Source organism: Lissotriton vulgaris, chromosome 6 (assembly GCF_964263255.1).
Source record: "Lissotriton vulgaris chromosome 6, aLisVul1.2, whole genome shotgun sequence".
In the NCBI taxonomy this organism is placed as follows: domain Eukaryota; kingdom Metazoa; phylum Chordata; class Amphibia; order Caudata; family Salamandridae; genus Lissotriton; species Lissotriton vulgaris.
This window is the reverse complement of record NC_141694.1, coordinates 1,127,360,601-1,127,386,484: the sequence shown is the minus strand read 5'-3', so window position 1 is coordinate 1,127,386,484 and position 25,884 is coordinate 1,127,360,601. Positions and strand designations below refer to the sequence as shown.

The following is a 25,884-nucleotide window of genomic DNA, read 5'->3' as shown; positions in this document are numbered from 1 at the left end:
GTGACTTTTGTGGTCCACCCTGACAAGGATAGTGGTTGTTGCTTGAGGGGGGCTTCTACCCCTCTCAACCAATAACTCAGTTTCGTACAGAGTCCCTGTTAGGTAGGGGAGTAATTCAAGTGTTCTTGTAGGTGTTACCCAACAATACGGGGGGTGTTACATTAAGTGCAAAGCTACCCATTGGCACTATGAACTTCAGTGTCATGATATGTTCCTATGTGTGGTGGGGGAATCAGAAGTGTGCTACTCATATGGGAACATCACAGCCCTGTTTGTCTTCTTGAAAGCTACTTTTAGGATTGTTATCCAAGTATGTACTTTTTTGTGAATCCGAGGTCAACACACTGGATTAGAGCCCTTCACAAATACATATATTTCTAAGTTTAATCATAATGCCCTGTAGGGAAATAAATGTTTGGCATGCGGCTCGAACTCGGGCCCTCATAAAGCCCATATTCGGAGAATAACAAACCCTCTACCCATCCCTCACATTCTGCCCCTGGACACGCCTCTGGTCATAGCACCGGGCTGTGCCATTTCATCCACAGGACTCGCGCAGGGCAAGTCAGTGCCACTTCTAGCAGAGCCACTGACGCCATGGCGGGCCATCCCGGACACATGCTCGGATCCAGTCACGTTGACCTGTACAGTGCACGTCTGCTGCATGTACTGGGGGAACTGCCGTTGGCCATTTTGTGGATCAGTTACTGGCTGAGTTTCCGCCTTGCAGATGTCACCTGCGTTCAACTTGCGTTGCATTGTCGCTCGTGCATATTCGAGTGGTCCATGGATATCTGCCTCTCCAACGTAATGGTAGCTGACCTGGATTACGACGTGTGTGTGCGCCCCCTGTTGGCCTACAACCAGGAGTGTCACTATGATGCCCGTTTATGGCATGCATGGATGTTTGGCATGCAGGCCGGACCCTGGACCTGGGAGATTGCACGAGTCCTCATGTGCAGTGAGCACATTGAGCTACTACCCGATTGGGCTTTGGTGCACATTGGGGCCAGTGGTCGCTCATTGGAGATGTTGGCCTATGCAGCTGCAGTCGCGTTCATGGAAGAGTGACAAGGTACCTGCCGCCACAATTGGATGTGACCCATTGCACATGTCCCGATGCCTGTTGCATTTTGCAAATCTGGTCACATATCCCAAGATGACAGTGACATGGCTGCATTGGCCTGGACTCATGATCCATGCGTGGATAACTGACATGGGTTGGCACAACTTGTGTTGGTGATGCACTCCCCGAGGAAGACATGGGCGCTTTCCTACGTTCCTCATTCATTGGTCGGCATATCGTGGCACTTCTCTTGGCCGTACTGACACGCACTTGTTGATACAGTTTCCGCTCTTTCACTTGTCTCAGACTGTGTTGTGTCTTGATTTGTATGCCAATGTGTGTGTCACAGACTCTCTGGATGCACTTGTGAATTTCCATAGAAGCCCATGTTCACACCAGAACATGGGCTTCCATGGGAATTCACAAGGGTATATTATCAAGCCCATTATCACCCCTTTAGCTGAAGTTTCCTGCCGCTAAAGCAGCAATAATTTTAACGCCGTTCTTGATAATATGCCCCATGGTCTCTACTTGGCAGAGGTTTGCACCCTGTTCAAGTAGGGACCATAATCCTAGTCAGGGTAAGTTAGATACACACCCTAAATTAAAATGTGCTCACCCTCTGGTAGAAAGGCAAAGAGCAGCCAGGCTTAACTTAAGAGGCAATGTGTAAAGCATTTCTGCACACTTTAATTACAGGAACCTAACGTAACCATCACAAAAAAGACTCCACATCGGTTTAGAATATTATAGACTATTTATCTAATTAAAACAAGACCAAAACAACAAAAAATCAATAAGTAGAACTCGAGATATGAATTTGTAAAGCTTAAATGTGAAAATAGTGCTTACAAGTCACTAGCTGTCGAAAGGTTACTTCAGGGACCAGTGCAAATCCAAAGTTCAGGTCAATCGTAATGGAAGGAAGACGGCTACAGAACCCACAGAGGGTCCACTGAAAAAGTGCCTAGTATGGAGCAAAGCGTCAACGTCGAAGACTCGATGTGTCGGTTCTGATCAATGCAGTCAGCCACTTCGTCATCATCAAGCTTCATAGATGTTGTTGAAAGATCAGTGCTGCATTGTCATCAAGTTTTGCTGTTGGGACCTGCATCGTTGTCACTCGACACTGTGTCAGCGTTGAGGAGCGATGCGTCGGATTTTCTCCCGCAGTTGGGTCGATGCCCAATTTTTGCAAAACACTTCTGAGGAACCCACTTCTGAGGCCCATGACTGGGGGGGGGCATCTCATGCAAGGAAAGGCCTCACATATTGCAGAGTCCAGCAGCATTAGCAGAATTGCAAAAAGTCTTTTGTGTCCCTGAGACTTCTGAAAACAGGAGGCAGGTCAGCAAACCCTTGGAGAATCTTGGGTTGGAGGACGTAGAGAGCAGGTACAGTCCCTCTCACTCCCAGCCAAGAAGCAGCAGACAACAGGCCAACACAGCAGTGCAAGTTGCAAAGTAGTAGTCCCTCCTGTAGCACAGCAATCAGCTGAAATGTATTAGGTTAAATGATTTCCATCATTGAAAGAATCATTGTAGAAAATATTTCATAGTAGTCAAAAATCTATTTGCTGGATTTTTTATTCTGTATTGATTTGTATAGATTTGTTATTATACATGTTTTCAATTTCACTTAGAATTGTATTAAGAATTGCATCCATCTCTATATTGTTGCCATGAATAGAATAATAAATGACGAGTACTAATTTACGTGTTGCTATATTTTATAAGTAGATTTCCTTTGGATCACTGTATACTGAATGTTTTTTGTCACATCAACACTGAGGAACACAGAAAGGAACACTTTTGTTACTACTTTCCCATTCCCGGTCCTTTCTGGTTTACCTGGGTAACTCTCTATCTTTGGAGAATGCCCTTTGCTCCAGTAGAGTTCTGATTTGGTGTTGTCAGGGGTCCAGTACTTGTACTCAAAGGTGCCTTTGAGGAGGGTATGCAGCTCTTTGTGTGGGGACAGGCACAGCCCAATTCAGGTGCAAGTGTTAACTCCTCCCTCCCAATCTACTTCAGGAAGGCCCCTCAACCTGGTAATGGGCCATCAGGCTGCAAGTGTCACAACTCAGCTTTCTTTGTGTGACTATCTAGAGGGGATGTGCAAAGCCCAGCTGTCACCCAACTCAGACGTGTATTCAGAGACAGGCACAGGATGATTAAAGTATGAAAATTCAAACTTCCTAAACATGGCATTTTCAGTCTTTCAACATAAAAACGAACTTCATCATAAGTTGTGTTTTTAAATTATTGTGAGTCCAGTGACATCCAACTCCAAATCTCTAGCTGCTTCAAATGAGAAATTACACTTTAATACTGTTTTAAGGCAATCCTCATGTTAACCTATGGGAGAGACAGGCCTTGTAATAGTGAAATAGGAATTTAGCAGTTGTTCACTACCAGGACATGTAATGCTCAAAAGTATATGTCCTACCTTTTTAATACACTACACCCTGTCCTTGCGACTGCCTGGGGCCTACCTTAGGGGTGACTTCTATGCAATACAAGTGGAGGTTTGGGACTGGTAAGTAGGCTAAAATGCCACGTCGAAATGGGAGTTGAAAACTGCACACAAGCTTGCAATGGCAGGCCTGAGCCATGTTTGACAGGACCACTGAGTGGGTGGCACAATCAGTCCTGCAGGCCCACTAGTAGCTTTTAATTTACAGGTCCTGGACACATATAGGGGCACATGCATCAATATAGCATTTTGCGATTCCTTAATTGCGAAAAATAAGGAATCGCAATTAAGGAATTGCAAACTTCAATGCATCAAGAAATCACTATAAAAATAGCGATTTCTTAAAATTCCTTATTTGCGATTCTCTAATTGAGAATCGCAATTAAAGAATACCTCCCCATCCATTCCTATGGGCCTAGAGGCCCATAGGAATGATTGGAAAGACATTCTTTATTTGCAATTCACCATTAGAAATTCGCAAATTAAGAATGCCATTTCAAGGGTGCAGGGGTGTCCAAAGGACACCCTGTTGCACCCCTGAAATCTGCTTAGAAGCAAATTTTGCACACTCACATGCCCCAAGGGCATGTGTGTGTGTAAAATGGAACTTTGAAATTTTTTTCAAAGTTTTCGCAAATACCATGAAGGTCAACTTCATGGAAATTTGCTTCCCCATATTTTTAGAGTTTGATGCATTGCATTTAAGGAATCTCAATTTGAGATTCCTTGAATGCAATCACAATTTAAGAAATCGCAATCTTGCGATTTCTTAACATGCGAAAATTACAAAAATGTTAATGCATCGCAAAAAGGGGAATTGCATTCGCAAACGGCCGAATTTTGTGATTCGCAGCATTTGCGAATGCAATTTCCTTTGATGCATGTGCCCCACAGTGCACTTACAAATAAATTAAATATGCAATTGTGGATATGCCAATGTTACCATGTTTCATGTACAGAACGTAGGCACTTTGGCACAGGTTACCAGTTGTAAAGTGCCCTGAATCCTAAAGCTAGCAAAAATAAAGTCAGCAAAACAGGAGGTCAGGAGGCAAAAGGTATGGAGAAATCCCGCCAAGGATGCTAGGTCTAACAAATTGAACATATAGATAGGAGCAATTCAATATAGTAAATAAAGTAGAACATTTAAAATAACTAAGATATGAAGTATTGGGTACCTTAAACAGATCATTTACTGGCTAAAGGAAATAAATGGCAAAAAAAGGAATTGCATCACTTGCAAATACAAACACACATGCCCATCAAATATTATCAAGGAAAATGCACACTCCAGGGCTGCAAGTGTTTAAGTTTCATTTACCAGTCCAAATAGGCTCACCAAGCACAGAAAGAAAAAGATCCCTGAGAACTATCATTCAAAAGGAATCAATCTGTGTAAGAACTTAACAAATAAAATGGACCAATCATTAAATAGCTCCAGAACTAAATAAATGCATTCTTAGTGTTCTGACCCTTAAATTGACACACAAATCCAAGATGCTCATTGCAATAAGAGGCATCAGTGCATGGCATGGCTAAATATAAACAAATGACTAAGCTCTCATTTACTTTAAAAATGACACCCCACTACAATACCGCCAAGAGGCAGGACGCCATGAGAGGACGAAGTCGAATATCTTCTTTGCAGTCTTAGGGACAGATTTACTAGTTTCTCGCGCAGCGCAGTGCAGTGCAGCAGCTGCAAGTGCTGCACTGCGAGAGATGGAGAGAGCAGGAGAGCACCATATTTACAGAAATATGGCATTCTCTTCCCCTTTCCGTAACACCGGCGCACAAGTATGCAGCCGTGCGCCACATACACACCATTGCACCACAATGCAAGGGTGCCTCTGTGAGTCTAGCACAGGTTTTATACAGGAAGGGAGCCCTTTTCAGTTCAAAATAATATGCTTAGACTATCTTTAAGCATTTTACAACACACATGCAAAGTCGGAAAATAAAGGGGAAAAAGTAATTTCTCTTTCATAGCGCCTATGTGAAATGACTGGTATTTTCTGATGCTAAACATTCTCTTCTTTTATAGGTAATAGGGTTTAGCATCAGAACCCTTGGGTGGTTGCATAGGAATGCCCATGCGCCACCCATGGTACGTCCCCTTGATGCTAAGTAATGCAAAGTAGCACTATGGGCTGCTTCGCATTACTTTTAAGTGATTTTGCAGCATAAAACTGAAGGCCCACAGAAAGGGACGATTGGGAAGCAGGCAAATTATTTTCTGATACATGGGTGAATCGTCATGCTTAAGGCAGGCAGGCCATGGTGGACAAAACCTTCCCAGAAGTTGATGACCAACTGCCTTAAAGTGTTAAATAAAATAGATAGGTGATCTAACAAATGCTGACAGATATAATGAGCAGCAAAATCTTCTGTGAATCAGGAATTTATAACACAGCTATCTATATGTTCTAACTTCTTAAAATGTCTAAAAATGAACACAGCTTACAATTCTGCCAAATACTTACTCTAACACATGCTGCTTCCGCTGCCTTCAAAGTCCTTAGAATCGTGTGGATCAGGTTCTCTGCATTCTTCACCAGTACCTCATCAGATGATTTTTCACTTGATGTTGCTGCTTTTACACTGTGCAGGTTTGAGAACATTGCATTGGTAAGTGATATATGTAAAGTTAAAGGCACACAGTGTGTAATATACCTCACATATTCTAAATATGGGTTCAACAATCAAACACAACAATGAATGAAACAGAAGTAGAATTTCTTTTATGTTAAAAGACTAGGGGCCAGATGTAGGTAAGTAACATTTACCGAATCTTAATTACCGAAAATTACCGAATTTTACCGATTCGGTAATTAAGATTCGGTAAATGTGAGGGGTTGGTATGTAGGGAATCAAGATGTTCCCTTTTACCGAATCGGTAAAATTCGGTATTTACCGATTCGGTAAATACCGAATCGGTAAAGCCCATTGATTCCTATGGGCTTCAAAGCCCATAGAAATCAATAGGCTTTACAGATTCGGTATTTACCGAATCGGTAAATACCGAATTTCAAAAGGGTGCAGGGGGTGTCACTTTGACACCCCCTGGCACCCCCTAAACAGGATTGGGTGCCATGTGGCAGGCATACAAGCCCTAGGGGCAGGTCTGCCTGTCATATGGCACAGGTGTGCATGCACACATGTGCATGCACACCAGAATCGGTATTTTACCATCAAATAGTATTTGATGGTAAAATACAGATTCTGTAATGCTTGTGGGACTCAGAAGAGTCCCACCTACATATCAATTTTACCGAATCGGAAAAAATACCGATTCGGTATTTTACAGATTCGGTAAATTTACCGATCGGTAAATTTACCGATTCTGTAAAATACAGGGCCCTACATCTCAAATTGCATTTACCGGTCGGTAACAGCCGAATTCGGCCGTTACCGACCGGTAAATGCCTACCTACATCTGGCCCTAGGTTATAATATAGAAACAATGGGGCAGATTTACAAGAAACTGACGCATCCGTATAGATGCGTCCGTTTCACTGCACCTGCGTGATAAACCCTTGCGCCACCATAGATGTCCGCCGTATTTACAATACAGCGCACTATGGCGCAAGGATTGACAGATGCGTCGGAAATTCTTATGCATCTGTTGCCGGGAAAGTCACGCGTTGCTGGAGTTGTATCACAAGCACGACGCAACTCCAGCAATGCTTGTTGCGGCCTATTCCCCCTACACTGCATCAGTCCTTACACCTGCTCAAGCAGGCGTAAGGTTTTGACGCAGTGTTGTCCTAAAAGTCACGCAGTGAAATCTTGTAGATTTCACTTTGTCACTTTTACAAGGCTTTCCTGCGTGGGAACGCCTACCCTGCATACATTATACATGACGCAGGTATAATGTAACGCAGGGCTTCACAACGTGACGCATATCCCTAGATGCGTCACTTTGTGAATTTGCCGCTTTTTTTACGCCACCGTTGTGTCAAAAAAGTGACGCAACAGCAGCACTAAACTGACGCAAGGGGCTTGTAAATCTGCTCCAAAATTGTGCAAGAATTTAGGTTATACTGAAAAGAATGTTTTGTTAAATGCTGACTAGCAAATATGGTACTACGGTTGCTGAATGGCGCTGAAAGGCATTATATATGCATTTACATAGTTTGAATTGAGGATTTCCATCTGTAACATTCTTTATGTGTACCAGTGTTTAAGTATCTATGACCGATAAGTTAGTTTTTATGTTTACAGTGGGTAGACACAACAGCTGTGCAAGGTTGATTAGTCGAGGTAATCTTTGATTTGCAATATTATTGTCCAGAAATGAACAAAGGGATTATGTTCCACAACTGTTATAACTGCGCAATATATTAGTGCTACTGGTGTTGATGAATAATGGCTGTTGTCCATGGAACCTCAGAAACCTCACATTACTGCCATCTCACAATTTTTATGTCTGGTTTGACTGTATAACTGCCTGCAACACAATATTCATAGACTAAGGTGTCACATAACGTGTGTATTTGTATGGCGCACACTCACCCAGAGGTCTCTTGGCACTGAATGACAGATGTTCATAGTTACCCAACTTAATGGTACTCATTTTATCAACCTCAGATGGACGAAAGGCTGAGCAGACCCACCAGGATTTGAACCTGTGACCATAAAGTCGAACACAGGCCCCTGCCTTGGACACATTAGTCCACTGAGCAACCAGACCCGGGTTTGGATTTATCTCCATTTGCCACTGCTTTGAGACACATCTCAGGAGAGTCTAGATCTCTCACCACATGCCATTGTCTACTTCGTATATAATTCTGCTTCCTGGCACGTGTTTCCATTTCAATTTTCAGCATGTGAAAGGGGCTATTTCATGAATGCAGCAGTCATTTTGGAATTAAGGCATTTACCTCTAAAAGGAACTAGTTCTCCATTACAAGCAAATGCTTACTCAAAGCAGGGAATAATAAAGACATATGAAAATACTGTATATACTGTGCTGTGTTACTTTTAAATAAAACAACTTTTGGTGTGGAAAAATATACTCGAAAAACATATATAAAAATATTTTCTATAAAAAACACCTGATAATAATAGTCCATTGTTTACATACCTGTCATATATAATTACATTGCTTGGTTTCCCTTTTCATTCCTGAGGTCAGATCAGCTGATTTCATGTTAATTTTGACTTGTTTCCTATCCATTGCATATGCTTTTATGGTCACTCTTCTACATCCATGGTTGTGCAGGACATTGTGGTACCTTTTTAATGTCGCTGGTTGTTTTTCTTCCCCTATTTCTTTGGCAAGTGCACAGTCATCAGAATAAATTATTGCTATATTAAACTACCATTTCCATCGACGTAATTAAATTCCTACCACAAGCCTGCCATTACCCTATCACAAAGGATGTCAATAATCTATTGTTTATTCTCCTTCCTTCTGGACTGAACATTTTTAAACATGAGCATTCGTTTGTCTCATAGTTCACAAGTTATATGCAAAGTTATATGCAAGGGAAGCTAACAAGGAACAAAGACTACCTCAGGATTAATGTTTATGCCTGAGTATACCCTTCCACGCTTATGGTGGACAAAAATGATTCAGAAAAGGGGGTGGTGATGAACAGAGTGTCTGAATTAAGCAGACCACTCTTACCCAGTCCAAAGATCAGGGCTTGATCCATCACCGTTTTTCAGCTCACTGCACCATCCCAGCTCAGAACTTGGCTATATTCAAATTAGTCTGACCCTGGCCCAGTGCATCATGGGAACAGGGCAGACCAAACTACCAAGCCAATTCTTATACTGGGAAGGAAACAAGCTACCGGGGACCGGTTTCTGGCATTTCAGCCGTCTTCGGCCCGGCTTACTTGAATCCTGATGGTGCAATGAGCTAGGGACTCACATCTGATTATACCCTTCCACGCTTATGGTGGACAAAAATGATTTAGAAAAGGAGGTGGTGATGAACAGAGTGTCTGAATTAAGCAGACCACTCTTACCGAGTCCAAAGATCAGGGCTTGATCCATCACCGTTTTTCAGCTCCCTGCACCATCCCAGCTCAGAACTTGGCTATATGCAAATTAGTCTGACCCTGGCCCAGTGCATCATGGGAACAGGGCAGACCAAACTACCAAGCCAATTCTTATACGGGGAAGGAAACAAGCTACCGGGGACCGGTTTCTGGCATTTCAGCCGTTTTTAGCCCGGCTTACTTGAATCCTGATGGTGCAATGAGCTAGGGACTCACATCTGAGTATACCCTTCCACGCTTATGGTGGACAAAAATGATTCAGAAAAGGGGGTTCAAGCAAGCCGGGCCGAAGACGGCTGAAATGCCAGAAACCGGTCCCCGGTAGCTTGTCTCCTTTCTGGTGAAGAATTGGCTTGGTAGTTTAGTCTGCCCTGTTCCCATGATGCACTGGGCCAGGGACAGACTGATTTGCATATAGCCAGGTTCTGAGCTGGGATGGTGCAGTGAGATAAATAACGGTGATGGATCAAGCCCTGATCTTTGGACTGGGTAAGAGTGGTCTGCTTAATTCAGACACTCTGTTCATCACCACCCCCTTTTCTGAATCGTTTTTGGCCACTATAGGTGTGGCAGGGTATACTCAGACATGAGTCCCTTTCTCACTGCACCATCAGGATTCAAGCAAGCCGGGCCGAAGACGGCTGAAATGCCAGAAACCGGTCCCCGGTAGCTTGTCTCCTTTCTGGTGAAGAATTGGCTTGGTAGTTTAGTCTGCCCTGTTCCCATGATGCACTGGGCCAGGGACAGACTGATTTGCATATAGCCAGGTTCTGAGCTGGGATGGTGCAGTGAGATAAATAACGGTGATGGATCAAGCCCTGATCTTTGGACTGGGTAAGAGTGGTCTGCTTAATTCAGACACTCTGTTCATCACCAACCCCTTTTCTGAATCGTTTTTGGCCACTATAGGTGTGACAGGGTATACTCAGACATGAGTCCCTTTCTCACTGCACCATCAGGATTCAAGCAAGCCAGGCCGAAGACGGCTGAAATGCCATAAACCGGTCCCCGGTAGCTTGTCTCCTTTCTGGTGAAGAATTGGCTTGGTAGTTTAGTCTGCCCTGTTCCCATGATGCACTGGGCCAGGGACAGACTGATTTGCATATAGCCAGGTTCTGAGCTGGGATGGTGCAGTGAGATAAATAATGGTGATTGATCAAACCCTGATCTTTGGACTGGGTAAGAGTGGTCTGCTTAATTCAGACACTCTGTTCATCACCACCCCCTTTTCTGAATCGTTTTTGGCCACTATAGGTGTGGCAGGGTATACTCAGACATGAGTCCCTTTCTCACTGCACCATCAGGATTCAAGCAAGCCGGGCCGAAGACGGCTGAAATGCCAGAAACCGGTCCCCGGTAGCTTGCGTCCTTTCTGGTGAAGAATTGCCTTGGTAGTTTAGTCTGCCCTGTTCCCATGATGCACTGGGCCAGGGACAGACTGATTTGCATATAGCCAGGTTCTCAGCTGGGATGGTGCAGTGAGATAAATAACGGTGATGGATCAAGCCCTGATCTTTGGACTGGGTAAGAGTGGTCTGCTTAATTCAGACACTCTGTTCATCACCACCCATTTTTCTGAATCATATTTACAGTAGGGCCTCATTTATGAAAAGTGACGCATCGCTGCGTGAAAACAGCGATGCGTCACTTTTCACTACGCCCTCCTTGCGACACCAATGATGCGTCATATTTACAGTATCAATCAATCAAAAATTCTTTATTTCGGCCGTTCAGGCCGTAAAAGAGTACAAAATAAAACATGATAAAAGGAGATTGAATACAAATTCATTACATAGACACCATAAGATTCATTATACGCATATTAGACGTATTTGCAGTACAAAAGTTCAAAGTATTTTAAACCTTAGCAAGTATGACTCATCATGGCGCAAGGAGTTACAGATAGGTCAGTATTTCTGACGTATCTGTATGGCGCAAAATTGATGCATTGCTGGAGTGTGTCACAAAAGTGACGCAACTAAAGCAATGTGTCCTTTAATATGGGGCAAGCCCCATGTGAAAGGACCTGCGTCAGTCTTACGCCTGCTGTGAGGCAGGTGTAAGAAATTGACGCATTTGTGTTCTAAAAGTGGAGCAGTGAAATCTTATAGATTTCACTGCATCACTTCTATAACCCTTTCTTCCGTCAGAAAGCCCCCCCTGTATACATTATACCTGGCATAGGTATAATGTAGTGCAGGGGTTTACAAAGTGACGCATCTACCTAGATGCGTCACTTTGTAATATGGTGCAACAAGGCACATTTTTTACTCTGCTCGTGCGTCACAAAAAGTGACGCACCGGCGGCGTAAAAGTGACGCACAGCCTCATAAATGAGGCCCCTAATGTTTTTCTGAAGACTGCAAAAAGTATCTGGGATAGCGCAAACAACTCTGGGTATGCAGATAGCGCACAGAGGTTTGCAAGTTTGCACGTTTCGCTGAGACATTGCCTGGATAGTGTTTATAGAATAGCCTAGTTATCCATCCTTCTTTCTTAATTATCTCCGCAACTATCACCACTGGGGCTGTGGCTGTTCACATCACTTAGTCCATATAAAAGAATACCTGTCTTTTATTTTAACTCTACTTTACTACTATTTAGGAAGTGAACATTCTAAAACAATAGGAATTTACTGCACAGCCAGCTAATAAAGGTACACAGAATTATAAAAAAGATGACAATCATTTTCATGTGATGGAAGACAAATTTAAATAAAAATATGGGAAAGAGGTTATAAGCACGAAATGCCAACTGAGGCAAAGGATCCATTCACATCTACCAACAGAAAAGAGATCTAAAAATTTGAAGTACAAGATATATCTGATGACAACTGAGCGAAGTTTATCACACAGTCTCCAGAGCAAAAAAAACACGGAAAGTTTTTATGATATATTGGAGCATTGTTGAAAATGATTCAATCATCAGAGATCTAGGGGCTTCATTTAATACAAAATGCCCCAGCCTGGTGCCGCAAGCCATTTTGGTGCATTGAGCTGCGTCATTTTAAAGCACAGGGATGTATTAACAACAATATGGCGCATCCCTGTGCTTTCCCCTGCGCTAGCGCACAACTGGCTCTCATTTGCCAGCACTGGCACCCTTGAGACATGTTGTAAGGGTGCCTGCGTTGCAGGGATGATTTTTTTGTGCAGGAAGGGACAGCTTCCTGCACACGCAATAATTGATGGAACTCTCCAGCAAGCATAGACAGAGGAAAAAACAAATAGAAATACAAGTATTTCTCGTTGTGCCACTCCTATGCCTTCCCTGCATTCCCAGCTTTACAAAACGTTGCAAATCTGGGACTGTGACGGGCTCCATGGATTTTGCGTGGGACAACCATAGCAACACCCATGAAACGCCCCTTTCACGCAGAGTAATGCGTGAAAGGGTCCCATATTCACAAGGTCATGAAATGTCAAGCAGGGTGACTTTATGTAATGTAATGTAATGTAATGTAATGTAACAATATTTATTGAGCGCGGTTGCTGCCCGCAGGCGTCCAAGCGCTGGATTGAGGGAAAGTGACTGAAGGAGCTAAGGTACATAGGATTGAACAAACGGCAGTGTTTTTAGGTTTTTCCGGAATGCAAGAAGGTCAGGGTTGGAGCGGAGTGTAATGGGAAGAGCATTCCATAGTCTAGCAGTGTTCAAGGAAAACAGCCTGCCTCCAGACCTAGCTCGCTTCACTCTAGGCACAACGGCGAGGAAAGCCTCCGAAGACCGAAGGTTCCTTTTAGGGTGGTAGGGGGTAACCAGGCCAGTGTTTATGGCAGGTCCCGTCTTCCAAAAGGTACGATGTGCCAAGCATAGCGCTTTGAAGGACACTCTCTGCTTCACTGGCAGCCAGTGGAGACTCTTCAGAGCAGGTCTGGCCGACTGGGTCCGTGGAATTTTCAGCAAAGTGCGTGCTGCACAGTTTTGAACAATTTGCAGTTTCCTGAGGGTCATCTCCGGGGCCCCCAAGTATAAAGCATTGTTTGAGTCCAGGCGGGATTGAATCAGACCTTGGACTGCCACCTTTTTGGCCTCTAGGGGAAGTAACGGGAGCACCTTCCTCAGAATTCTGAGTAGGCCAAAGCAGGTGGCGGACAACTTTTTGGCCTGGGTGGAGAAGGAAAGTTTGTTGTCTAGCCATACTCCCAGGCTTTTAACACTTTCTTTGTGAGTGGGCGGGGGACCCAGGGCACTGGGCCACAGGGAGGAGAAAGACACAGGAGAGGTTGGGCCCAGGAGCATGAGCTCCGTCTTTTCTCCATTTAGCTTAAGGGAGGAGTTGGTCATCCATCCCTTCACGTCCACTAGGCAGTTTAACAGGTCTGCTGGGGAGTGAGTCTTGTTCTCCGTTGCCAGCGAGACCACAAGCTGGGTGTCGTCGGCATATGACACGATTTTAATGCCATATGGTTCGACAACACCCGCCAGTGGCCCCATGTACACGTTGAACAATACAGGGCTCAAAGAAGAGCCCTGTGGCACTCCGCAGCTCAAGGGTTTCCTGGAGGATACTGTCTTTCCATCAAAGATCTGAAACGACCTCCCAGACAGAAAGGAGTCGAACCACCTTAAAGCGTCACCTGAAACTCCGATGTTATAGAGACGGTCTAGCAAGGTGGTATAGCTGACCGTATCGAAGGCGGCACTTAGGTCAAGGAGGATCACTGCCACTGATCCTCCCTGGTCTAGTATCCTTCTAGTTTCTTCGGTGACTGCTAATAAGGCGGTTTCCGTACCGTGCTTCGGTCTGAAGCCTGTCTGGGAAGTATGTAGTAGAGAGTAGTCCTCCAGGAACTGGACCAGCTGTGCATTTATGTGTTTCCCTAGCACCTTGCTCACCCAAGGGAGAAGTGAAATGGGGCGATAACTGGAGTGGTCGTCTGGGTCTAGGCTGGGTTTTTTTAATGTGGCCTTCTAAATGTAGGCAAGCTCATTGAGCCGCTGGTGCATTAAAAATAGTGAGGCACCGGTGGCGCAATGGGCTTGTAAATGAGGCCCCTCATTTTTACAGCACAGTTGTTGGTTCACAGGAGCAATTGAAATCTACAAAAAATACTTGTTTAGGCAGATATAGACATAAAAATATATTCATTAAGAAGATTATCAACACTAATCAATAGGACGTTTCCATGTCTAAACTGTATGAATTATTATAATGTAATCAAGTGGGCCTAATGTAAATGTAATTTTCATTTGGGGACATTTTAAGTGCAACAGCAGTATTGTAGCATACATTATGAAAATTACGCCCTTTAAAAGAGGTCTGTGAGATGAACATTGTGATTGATGTGGGTATAAGTCATGTAGTAAATACATTTGATGACAAATTTCACATAGTGACTCGAGATTAGAGTACACAGTTGGGTAAAAAAATATTAGAAAGTGAAGGTTTTGTAATGGACCATGAATTATGGGTCACAGTTTTAAAACTTAACATAGACATGTTTACTGCCCCGAAATAGCTCCTTCATTATCTTTTGATATTCCACAACAATTATACCACACCAATATTATTGTACAAACTATCAAAAATAAATATGTATTGGGTGCCAAAACCAGGGTCGGACTGGGACAGAAAATAAGCCCGGGCACCAAATAAAAGGTGGCCCACATTACCGAAGCAGATAGCTAAAATAGTGTCCTCCATTTGGAAACGGGGCAGTTTTGCACGTGTATAGATCTCTTGCAAGGTATTATGAGTGACTGTATGTTTTTGCGCTTTTTTTATTTTTGTAGTTTTATATTGCGCAAACTCAATCCGAAGGTATCAGAGCGCTTTACATGAACACCAGTTGCATTACAGATGCACACATTAATTTCTAGGTACAGGGAGATTAAGAGATTTTATCCAGAATCACTGACTATTTGAGCCTCCCAATAGTAACAATGGGGGGAGGTAGAGTATAGAGATAGGATTCTCACTCCACGGACACTGATAATCAAACAAAAGGAATCCTACTCCGAGTGCACACCCCAGGGATGGGGGACACTCAGTGTTGTGAAAAATACCCCTCACACACCAACAGGCCCCTTGGTGTCATGCTTCATCATTGGGGTCTTCGCATCCCACTAAAGGGATGCGGCGTGCTGCGACCAGCGACTACGCGGGAGCACTGTCAGGGTAGACTATGTGCTGGAGCAGCGTAGGGTGGTAGAAGGAGGCCGACTCAGGCGGATTTTATTAAGAATCCATCAACCCACCCTGACGTTCTGGACATGCTCATGAGGCAGGACAAAACAGTCACTATGAGTCATGCAACTGCATGAACCAATACCGCTGTAGGCACACTATAGCCTCATCTCTTCACTGTAAATAGCTTCACTTTTCTTTTATCTTTTAGACAAAAAACTTTTTTTCATAAAAACACGTGAGTAGGGTTGGGAAGTTGTGCCCCCGTCCTGAAGAAGGAACACCAGTTCCGAAACATGTCGACGCACACCAGAGGTAATGTCCATAATAAAGACAATTAACCTCACTTTGCACTTCTTTTAACAGCACCAGCTAGGGGTCTCGAATAAAGTTTTTTCATAGAACCCACTAGCCAGGTACTTTTTAACTCTCACCACACCCTTCACTCACATCCTCTAGATACCCCATCACTTGCACTTTACACACACCACACATAGTCTACCCTGACAGTGCTCCCGCGTAGTCGCTGGTCGCAGCGCGCCGCATCCCTTTAGTGGGATGCGAAGACCCCAATGATGAAGCATGACACCAAGGGGCCTGTTGGTGTGTGAGGGGTATTTTTCACAACACTGAGTGTCCCCCATCCCTGGGGTGTGCACTCGGAGTAGGATTCCTTTTGTTTGATTATTTGAGCCTCCCACGAGTCTCGAACCTGGGGGAATATTATCAAGACAGGCGATAAAATTATCGCCGCTTTAGCGGCAGAAAACTGCCGCTAAAATGGCGATAATGGGCTTGATAATATGCTCTATGGAATTCCAATTGAAGCCCATGTTAGATGTCCTTGAAGCCCATGTTAGATGTCCTTCACATCTAATATGGGCTTCGTATGCTCTATGGGAATTCCATAGAGCAGATTATCAAGCCCATTATCGCTGTTTTAGCGGCAGTTTTCTGCCGCTAAAGCGGCGAGAATTTTATTGCCTTTCTTGATAATATTCCCCCTGGTTCCCCAGCTTCAAAGTGGGCCGCTCTGGCCACTTCATATACAGGAAACGCTTGTGTTAACATCAGGGAAATCAACAGCATAAACTGGCCCACCAGACAGTGAAACAGCCAACAAACATGCCCACACAATGACCTTTCAGACCAGCCCCTCGGGCACTGCCTGATTACTTAGCAGGCTAGTTCAACCCTGGAAAATGCAATTAGTCCGATTCTGCTCACATGCATATGTTTGCTAAATGCCCTGTTGTTAAAAGCATATGAACACCGACTAAGTAATACTTGCAAAAAATAATTCAGCGTTTAGATCTAAATACCTGGCAATCTTGTTTGGTTCGAATTAAGGTTTGTCTGAACAGAATTGATAAATACATGGGAAAATGGGTCTTGTGTCTTTCACTAGTATCAACTCTCCTATTCTACTATTAACATTTGCTGGTGCTCATTATATTATGGGTCTGTATTTGTATGTGATTTAATTTTCATTTATTTCACTCTTCTATATTATTGGTAATTAGGGAAATATTGATTTGCGGATGAGGTTTATTTTTTCCCTTTGTAAATCAAGGATTATGACATCACTCACAGCTTGATCTAGACCTGTTAATGGCTGTATTATCCGAATTTGTTAGTTAAGTTAAATGGAAGAGTTTCAAAAAGCATACTGGTTTTGCTGAAAAAGACGTAAAATTGATTAAAAAAGAACGTTATCAACACCATTCAATAGAATTCTTCCATATTTAAAATGCATGAATTGGAATAATATAATCAAGCGACCTAATATGAAACATCAATTAACAGGAAAAGACGTTCCCAATAAGGGATTGTTTACGTGTAACAGTAGTAATGTAGTATACATAATTAAATGGCCATGAGGGCCGATGTATGTGGAACAGAAATCGTGACTGATAAGACTGAGAAAGATTAAATGGACATAAATAAAATATCTGAAATGGGGATTTGGAGCTAGTCTGTCCAGACAATTTTGTCAAAATGCCCTCTCAACTGCCCACATCCGAATACACCTATATGAATAAATTCGTGTTTCACAAAGAGGAGGAAATATTGAAAATATACTGCTAGGTTGAGAGTATTTATGGTTGTATTTTTTTTTTTAAAGCTATACAACAATTAGGATTGGACGATCCATTAGAATAGTTCTTGCTTTTGATAAACAAATGGATTCACCACAACGAGGAGTTGGATACTGTTAAGAACTACAATACAAACAGAAAATACACCAATGGTGTGAAATCAATGATACCAAAAATGGACATTTAGATGCCTAAGGCACATAGGGGCATATTATCAAGGGGGTTTATCTCTGCTTTTTTGGCTTTAAAAGCCAAGAAAGTGGAGATAAAATGATCTCCCTATTACCTAGCTGTCGCTAACACCAGTTAGCGACAGCTAGTAGGAGATAGCGACCATCTTGGGCCCAGCTTTGTATGTCAGTGATATTTATCACTAATGACATGCAAAGTGGGCGTGCCAAGATGTTAGCGACTGGAAACAGTCGCTAACATCGCTATCTCATATTACCAACTTTTGGAGATATTCGCACTAAGCGCGAATATCTCCAAAAGCTAACACCTGCCCCTGAGCAGTTCTTAGCCATGTTATCCAATGGTAGGTGGATAACATGGCTAAGAGCATTAGCTCAGTAATGCATGAATATCACCGACTTATTAGCGATGTTCATGCTTTTCGGCCAATTTTTATCGCTTAGGAGATAAACCTTGATAATAGCAAGGTTCCTAAGCGATAAAAATCGCCGCAGCTCGGCGATAAAAATATTGCCGCTAAGCCAACATAGCGATAATTATCGCTAGTTGTTGGTAATATGCCCCATAAGGCTTTATTTGCTAACGCACACGAAGCGCCACTTGCTATTTATTATCCAGTGCAAAAATGGTTTGGGGCTGAAAAGATGCACCTTTCACAATGAAAAAAAGCTGTGCTGTTCCTCAAGGGCTTGATACTGGGGCGGATCAGTGCAAACCAATTGGCGTTGGTGCAAAGCCAGATCTACTAGAAGGGCATACCAGGTTATGCACTAAAAACCAACTGCTTCTTGAAGCAAGTACAAACAGAGGGAAATGAGTTCATTTCTCGAAAATATTGATGCATTTTATGTGTGCTGCAGCGCATAGCACACATCAAATGTGTGAGAACCTTCTGAGTCTAACCATAGGATTTTTGTTCTGAAAATATATGCCTTTAGTACATATCCTTTTCTATACAGCACAGACTCTCCTTTAAGCCAAGGTGCAGCAAAACTGTACATGGTGAAAGGCAGCCTTGCTTGAGCGGCACTGCTGAGAATGACACTGGCACAGCAGTGAGTCAGTCTTTCTCTGTGACTGCTGGCACCCCACATAAAAGAATATTGTTGTGGCATAGCCTGTCCTCTAGTTCTGTGACTACTTTTTGCAGGGGTATTGACCCCATTGGGTGAACTAGATACCCTATATTTAAGGAAATGCACTGTCTTTTCATAAATGTCAAGATGGTTCACAAATGAAGCAACGTCAGAGCAGTTTCTACTGTGACATGTGGTTTTCCACTTTGCCCAGTCATTCCTATTGTGATTTCCTCCTTCATAATTATCTCAAGTGGGATTCCCGGCATTGTCACAGAAGTTGTAGGCTGATATTGCTCATGGCCAATGACCAGAATAAAATACATTTGGCCGTAAAATATATGAGGCAGAGGACCCTAACTGAGCCATTGGGGCTGTGTGAATCCTGCTTTGTGAATTAAATTCGACTTATCAATGTAGGAAACATCATCCACACAGCTTTTGATGCTGGGGAGAAACCGCATCAGCTGAGAAGTTAGAAAAGTGCATGCAACTGTCAAGGTACGAGGTGTCATGTTCAGAATCACACAAACCCTTGCATCCCATTTTCCTAAGTAACATTCTGTTGAAGAGAGGCACGGCACAGCAGGAGATGGTTGGTCACAGAGTCAGGGCCCAATAAGTAAGAGACAATTGTAGGCATTTGAAGGCTGGTACCTGAAAGATAGACATATATAGTGACTAACCCTCATGGCAACCAACAGTCAGTGCAGTTTGATCAAATACATTGTTTAAAATAGAGAAATTGTTCCAAGAGAAGATGTACCCAAGGCAATTGTTGGGACGGTGGCGGCGAGAGGATGCCATTGAGAGGCAGCCATTATGCTCAGGGTATATATTTGAAAGACTTCAGGAGAAGCATAATCAAACACTACAGCCTGACGCCAACATGGCTGATGTGCTCACTTGGTTAGTCATGGTTTCCATGATACCAAACCCTGGGGATGAGGCAACGGGGGGGGGACACACTCAATCAATCCCCTCATTCCAAGAAAGCAAATCTTCCTTGCGGTGTGGTTTGGATGAGAGCATGCATCAGACTTACCTGCCTCCAAGTTTGAAGCATCTCTATATTTCATAGCATGTGTACCGTGCCAAGTGGTTCAACAGTAGATATTCTAAGAGTGGGTGAGGCAATCTTGGGTAGGTTCCATACTAAGTTACCCATACATCCTCCCAATTTCCAAAAGATAGGAAGCTTTTGAGCCTTTATACAGGCTTCTACTTGAGGCAATGCTGCAGCAGGATGTGGTGGCTTCACAATCCTGGGTATTTTGTCATTATGGATAGTTAGAGTGAGCAATGAGACACATCAAAATGTGCCTCGGTGCTTCCCCTGCCTATCCGAGAGGACAAAAACGACACACTCTTATATTGCAATACAGTCTCTGAATAAGGCCATTCAGAGCAGCACAACAAAGAAGTGACCATCTTTGGTGTGGCCAAACCTCCCACTCCGTGATCTCATGAACAAAACTTAAATTTGCACTTAATGCTACAAATGGCAAATTGTTCTCTCATCTGAAAGGCACATAGTTAGTGTAAAGGGGCTGAAATATGATGACCTTGTTAATCATAACTGTGTCCTACGTGTGTGATAAACAGACAAATGTTTTCTGATAAATCTCCAGTGTGCAGTGTGTAGTTGAGTGTGTGAACTATTTCTACGTTTTATCTCTGTTGTGTGGAGAGAGCCGTTAAATCTAAGCGTATGAAGCATATAATTGTATCAGGATCGAAGCGAAAGATAAATCTGAGTATTATGATAATATTAAAATTATCAATTCTTTACTAACAGAAGTTTGAAGAATGTGTCAAAATTGCTTTATGCCAAACAGGAGGACTGTAGGTTTATTGCGCTAATGAGGCCTCTCTTATGCATTGACTAAATTCACGGGTAGTTCCTTGGTGCAACAGGTCAGGAGTGAGGTGCTTTAATAGAACGGTGTGTGGGTTCCTGTGCTGGGGCTGTACCAGATGCTGGAGGAGGTCAGAACGGAGATGCGTTTGAAACATTTCGGGAAGCAGGAGCAGGGTCTGCTTTAAGGCAGTGCGACCAGTGCTGCAGCACCTAGCGCTCAGTTTGAGGGGTGGGGCTTTGTGTTTAGAAATAACGTATGTATTTAAAAGCACCTGCTCCTTGTGTCTCTTGAAGTTTTTAGGCAACAGTGAAACTGTCAAAATAACACTGGTGATTAATGTTCCTGCTGGAGAGAGATGGTTTTTATCTATTGACAGTCTGACTTATCATAAAGTAGTGCAGGGGTTAAAATGTCTGTTGCAAAGAATGTGTCCCATGCAAATCACAGAGCTGTATTTTTAGGTCTCGTGACCTACAATGCGTGCAAGCGCATTGAGGGAACGAGAATTCAAGTGGCCAAAATCATCGTCAAACCAAGGGCTTTCAGCCGCGGTTTTCATGAAGTTCACGTGAATCACGTGATTAAACATGCACGCGCATCGGCAGCATTTCTCCTGCACAAGGCTCGCAAAAGGCTCTCCTCCCTCCCCACATCAAAGGCATCAATCCCCCTCCCACAGGCTTCCCCAGCGCTGCCCCGCCCCCTGCTTCACGGCCAGGCCATCTGTTCCCTGCCAGACCTCTCACACCTCCGTCACAGCATGCCTGTGTACTTCAAAGGCTTATCACTTCACACGGCCGCAGGCCGTGCAGCCAGAGCACTTCAGTTGGTGCGCAGCCCCCCTCCCAGCACTGCCTTGTTACTCTCGGCAGCCGTGAGTCCCTAAACACTTTTTATATTTAATTAGCAGCAGCAGCATTTCTCCTGCGCCAGGCCACATCAAAGGCTCTGTGCCACTTTCACCCACACAGCACTACTTTCAGACATGCAACGCCACTCACACCCCCGCAAGCCCACTATCACCCATGCAATGCCACTCACCCACGCATCGCCACTCACCCAAGCAACACCACTCATCCACGCAACCCCACTCATCCACGCAACGCCACTCACCCAAGCAACACCACTCACACACGCAATCCAACTCATCCACGCAACCCCACTCATCCACGCAACCCCACTCATCCACGCAACGCCACTCATCCATGCAACGCCACTCACACATGCAACGCCACTCACCCACGCAACACCACTCACACATGCAACGCCACTCACCCACGCAACGCCACTCACTCACTCACTCACGCAAAGCCACTCACACCCACGCAGTGCCACTTTCATTCACACAGCACCACTTTCAGACACGCAACACCACTCACACCCACGCAAGCCCACTATCACCCACGCAATGCCTACACACACCCAAGCAACGCCACTCAACCAAGCAACACCACTCACACATGCAACACAACTCACCCACGCAACCCCACTCATCCACGGAACGCTACTCATCCACGCAACGCCACTCATTCACGCAACGCCACTCATCCACGCAACGCCACTCTTCCATGCAACGCCACTCATCCACGCAACGCCACTCACACATGCAACGCCACTCACACATGCAACGCCACTCACACATGCAACGCACTCACACACGCAATGCCACTCACCCACGCAACGCCACTAACCCATACAATGCCACTCACCCACGCAACGCCACTCACCCATGCACCCCCACTCACCCACGCAATGCCACTCACCCACGCAACGCCACTCACTCACGCAAATCCACTCACACCCACGCAGTGCCACTTTTACCCACACAGTACCACTTTCAGACACACAACGCCACTCACACCCACGCAAGCCCACTCTCACACACGCAACTCCACACTCACCCATGCAATGCCACTCACACACGCAATGCAACTCACCCACGCAACGCCACTCACCCACGCAACACCACTCACACATGCAACGCCACTCATCCACGCAACACCACTCACACATGCAACGCCACTCACACATGCAACACAACTCACCCACACAACCCCACTCATCCACGCAACGCCACTCACACATGCAACGCCACTCATCCATGCAACACCACTCACACATGCAACGCCACTCACACATGCAACGCCACTCACACATGCAACGCCACTCACACACGCAACACCACTCACTCACGCAAAGCCACTCACACCCACGCAGTGCCACTTTCACCCACACAGCACCACTTTCAGACACGCAACGCCAATCACACCCACGCAAGCCCACTATCACCCACGCAATGCCACACTCACCCATGCAATGCCACACTCACCCACGCAACGCCACTCACCCAAGCAACACCACTCACCCACGCAAACCCACTCACACGCAACCCCACTCACCCAAGCAACACCATTCACACATGCAATGCCACTCACCCACGCAACGCCACTCACCCACGCAACACCACTCACCCACGCAACGCCACTCACCCACGCAACACCACTCACACATGCAACGCCACTCATCCACGCAACACCACTCACACATGCAACGCCACTAACACATGCAACACAACTCACCCACGCAACCCCACTCATCCACGCAACGCCACTCACACATGCAACGCCACTCATCCATGCAACACCACTCACACATGCAACGCCACTCACACATGCAACGCCACTCACACATGCAACGCCACTCACACATGCAACGCCATTCACCCACGCAACGCCACTCACCCACGCAACAACACTCACACATGCAACGCCACTCACCCACGCAACGCCACTCACTCAAAGCAACACCACTCACACATGCAACGCAACTCACTCACGCAACGCCACTCACACATGCAACGCCACTCATCCACGCAACCCCACTCATCCACGCAACGCCACTCACACATGCAACGCCACTCACACATGCAACGCCACTCACACATGCAACGCCACTCACACATGCAATGCCACTCACACATGCAACGCCACTCACACATGCAACGCCACTCACACATGCAACGCAACTCACTCACGCAAATCCACTCACACCCACGCAGTGCCACTTTTACCCACACAGCACCACTTTCAGACACACAACGCCACTCACACCCACGCAAGCCCAGTCTCACACACGCAAGGCCACACTCACCCATGCAATGCCACTCACACACGCAACGCCACTCACACATGCAACGCCACTCACCCACGCAACGCCACTCAAACATGCAACGCCACTCACACACGCAACGCCACTCACACACGCAACGCCACTCACACACGCAACGCCACTCACCCACGCAACGCCACTCACACACGCAACGCCACTCACCCACGCAACGCAACTCACTCACGCAAATCCACTCACACCCACGCAGTGCCACTTTTACCCACACAGCACCACTTTCAGACACACAACGCCACTCACACCCACGCAAGCCCACTCTCACACACGCAACGCCACACTCACCCATGCAATGCCACTCACACACGCAACACCACTCACCCACGCAACGCCACTCACCCATGCAACGCCACTCACCCACGCAACAACACTCACACATGCAACGCCACTCACCCACGCAACGCCACTCACTCAAAGCCACTCACACCCACGCAGTGCCACTTTCACCCACACTGTGCAGTGCACAATAGGTCTTGCAGTAGGAAAGTTGGAGCTATTGGTTTTGTAAATGACAAAGCCCTTTATGTTTTTAAAATGAAAACAAAAATAAGAGGCATTGTTATTTGCAATTGTAATAGCTCCAACTTTCCTACTGCGAGACCTATTGGCAACGCCAGTGCTTGTTTAATGTAGATAGCTCAGTGTGTTAATGGTTTTGTTACAGACAACCATTTGTTACTTGCAGTTCACTAGTTACAATCCTAATGTAGCATAGTGACTTGGGTACTGTCAGCATCACTGCATAGTGTAGATGAGAATGTAATGTTTTCCCCTCAGTCTTTCATGATCTAGTTCCTAGTGTTGCTAAAAAGGGTTTGTTTGGGTAGAAATGCATTCTTATGAGTGAAGCCCACCCCAATCAGTGCTTTAAAACAAATGACAGGTATGTGAGAGAGAGGTTATGAAGAGATGAGGGGCACTGTTGGAGGGTGGTAGTAAAGGATCAGTGCAGGAGGAGGTCTTTGGGGGTGGGCATCGCAAAAGGATTGTTGCACAGGGTGTCACCAGCCCAAAAGCGGCTCCCTGCAGGTGCGGGCAGAGCTGTTTATTAGGTGTGTAATACAACAACAGGAGGAGGGTTGTGCGGGTTAGGAAGTACTGAGGTTCATTGGTAGAGATAGGTGTGGACCCTAATACAGGATTATCATGGGAGCAGTAGATCTTAAGGCCATCTGAGAAGAGGTTTCATGCGGATGAATAAGGCAGTTGTATGACCTACCTCCCTGTTGTTTGTCCATGGCTTGCATAATGTCCTATTACTTACGGGTAACCTTCATGACTCCCAGTCCTGTTGTCCTCGTCCTATTCATCACAAGTGGGATAACCATCTCACTGCACATTAGGAAACAAGAGAGGAATACTGGTATACACTGCCCCACCCCCTACCACTGGGGTATACATTAGCAGCAATTACCCAGTATGCATTATACACTACCAATCCCCCACCATATTAAGGCTGGCTCTCTGGGAGGGAGGGGTGCCTTGAATGGGGCAAGGACAATGTAGAGTAGAGTCTGCTTCCTATGGTTACCCCCACTTTTTGCTGTGATTCTCTGTTTTTTTTTACTTTAGTGTGGCTGTGGACCTGATAATCAGGCCCACAGCCCACCTGTTCTCTCTCTAAATTGATACCATGTACTTTAGGTACATACCAGATTGGTTACTGGGTCACCCTTGTGAGCCCCTGTATAGTGTACCATAGGTACCCAGGGCATAGGTGCACCCTAGGCCTACCAGGGGCTGCAGGATGTATTATGCCACCCCTGGTTTGCCTTCCAAACTGACACCAC

General features: G+C 45.1%; 1 protein-coding gene across 1 annotated transcript in view; it reads right to left on the bottom strand.

Annotated features, from left to right (window-relative positions):
- Window positions 1–25,884, bottom strand: part of LOC147708533 (uncharacterized) — a 561,724-nt gene that overhangs the window by 55,583 nt on the left and 480,257 nt on the right. The window contains exon 6 of the mRNA XM_086925359.1: window positions 6,025–6,142. Coding sequence (XP_086781485.1) covers window positions 6,025–6,142 — 118 coding nt within the window. The remainder of the gene's footprint in view (window positions 1–6,024; window positions 6,143–25,884) is intronic.